At 37.3% G+C, this 2,087-nt stretch overlaps 1 protein-coding gene across 2 annotated transcripts; it reads left to right on the top strand.

Moving 5' to 3' along the window:
* Positions 1 to 518: 518 nt before the first annotated feature.
* On the top strand, positions 519 to 1,454 carry LOC119528905 (calponin-3-like). 2 transcript variants are annotated; one of them, XM_037829102.1, is made up of 2 exons: positions 519 to 763; positions 890 to 1,454. In XM_037829102.1, the coding sequence occupies exons 1-2, from the start codon at positions 519 to 521 to the stop codon at positions 1,452 to 1,454; spliced, it is 810 nt and encodes a 269-aa protein (XP_037685030.1). The 2 variants fall into 2 exon arrangements, with proteins under 2 accessions (XP_037685030.1, XP_037685029.1); XM_037829101.1 differs by having other exon boundaries at positions 519 to 1,454.
* Positions 1,455 to 2,087: the final 633 nt, after the last annotated feature.

The raw sequence follows: 2,087 nt of genomic DNA, 5'->3' as shown, positions 1-2,087 counted from the left end.
ATTGTTAGCATGGTATATCTTTTTCCATCCTACTACATTTAACATAATTGAATCAGTTTATTTAAAGTGAGTTTCTTGTTTGTAGGTTCTGAGTTCATCTAGACTGACCATAGCTACCTTTTAAATTGGGTATTTACTTCATCTATCTTTAAAATGATTATTGATCTGATGGGATTTATATTAACAGCTGGCTGTTTTTTATTGTTTCTCTACATTCTTTGACCTTTATTTCTGACATCTTTGGATTTTTGTTTCCATGATCCCATTTCATGATTGCATTTTATGATTCCATTTTATCTTGTTTGTGTATTAGCCATGCCTCTCTGTTGTATTTTTAATAATACTAGAATTGATAGACTGTAACTTTAATTTATCACTGTCTAGCTTCAAATAATTTTATACCAATTCATTTGTAGTATAAAAACCTTACTAGAGACTCTTCCAGGCCAGGAGCAAGGATGCCGAGTGCAAGAGACTTCCAGAGCCCAGCGCAACCTCCTCCTGCTGTCAGAACCACCATGACCCACTTCAACAAGGGCCCTTCCTACGGACTCTCAACTGAGGTCAAGAACAAGATTGCTTCAAAGTATGATCATCAGGCAGAAGAATATCTTCACAGTTGGATAGAAGAGGGGACAGGCATGAACATTGCCACCAATTTCCAGCTGGACTTGAAAGATGGCATCTTCTTCTGCGAACTCATAAACAAACTACAGCCAGCTTCAGTGAAGAAGGTCAAGGAGTCCTTCTTAAACTGGCCTCAGTTGGAGAATATTGGCAACTTTATTAAAGGTATTCAGGCTTATGGTATGAAGCCACATGACATATTCGAAGCAAATGATCTTTTTAAGAATGGAAACATGACCCAAGTTCAGACTACGCTGTTGAGTCTAGCAGGTCTGGCTAAGATGAAAAGATGCCATACAACCATTGACATTGGTGTTAAGTACACAGGAAAACAAACAAGATGTTTTGATGAAAGAAAATTAAAAGCTGGTGAAAGTGTAACTGGCTTGCAGATGGGAACCAACAAATGTGCCAGCCAGGCAGGTATGACAGCCTATGGAACTAGGAGTCATCTCTATGATCCCAAAATGCAAACTGACAAAACTTTTTACTATACCACGATTAGTCTGCAGATAGGCACAAACAAAGGAGCCAGATGGGCAGGAATGTTAGCACCAGGTACCAGAAGAGACATCTACCATCAGAAGCTGACACTACAACCTGTGGACAACTCGACAATTTCTCTACAGATGGGTACCAACAAAGTTGCTTCCCAGAAAGGAATGAGTGTGTACGGGCTTGGGCAGCAAGTATATGATCCCAAATACTGTGCTGTTCCAACAGAACCCATCATTCACAATGGAAGCCAAGGTACAGGAAAGAACGGGTCAGAAATCAGTGATAGCAATTATCAGGCAGAATACCCCGATGAATATCATGGCGAGTAGCAAGATGACTACACCAGAGATTATCAATATGGGGACCAAGGCATTGATTATTAAATATACAGAGGGGAGCTCAGTATTTAGTCCATTGTTTTTACTCAGTGAGAACCAAGCTACCCTTGAGTAATTTTTATCTTGTCTTCCTAAAACACTATTATGCTTACTGTACCTGAAAGAAAAATTACCTTACATACATTCCCTTTTCCTTTTTCTGCCTCTTCCCTAAATAGTTGCCTTTTAGTGCTGTAACAGTTAAATCACACAGCATAACCAATAACTTGCATATGAAGTAAAAAGGAATACTGTGAAAGGGGAGTACCGTTGTACAGCCAATTCTTTTATTAAAGATCTATGCATTTTTACAACCTTCTACTTAAACTGGTATTTTCAGACAAAAGGAAGCTTCTTTTTTCTTTTTCTTATTTTTCTATTTTTTTTTTACAGTTAATACCTGGTTTCTACATGGAAGACTAAACTCACACTTATAGCTTAATTTGGTCTTTACCAACTAAATCTAAGATGCAGCATTTTAGGAATTTACATATCAATGTTTTTACAGTATTGTTTGCTAATTTTTAAATAAAATGATCAGTTTGGGGAAAAAACTTTACTACAATATAATTCCATTTCTCCTTT

The sequence above is a fragment of the Choloepus didactylus genome, chromosome 3 (assembly GCF_015220235.1).
Source record: "Choloepus didactylus isolate mChoDid1 chromosome 3, mChoDid1.pri, whole genome shotgun sequence".
Taxonomy (NCBI): domain Eukaryota; kingdom Metazoa; phylum Chordata; class Mammalia; order Pilosa; family Megalonychidae; genus Choloepus; species Choloepus didactylus.
Note: the sequence above shows the minus strand (reverse complement) of the source record. Positions and strands in the feature narration are given on the sequence as shown.

Bases quoted from the DNA above. Each gene is read 5' to 3' on its own strand.
- LOC119528905 (XM_037829101.1), top strand. From the start codon at position 519: ATGACCCACTTCAACAAGGGCCCTTCCTACGGACTCTCAACTGAGGTC.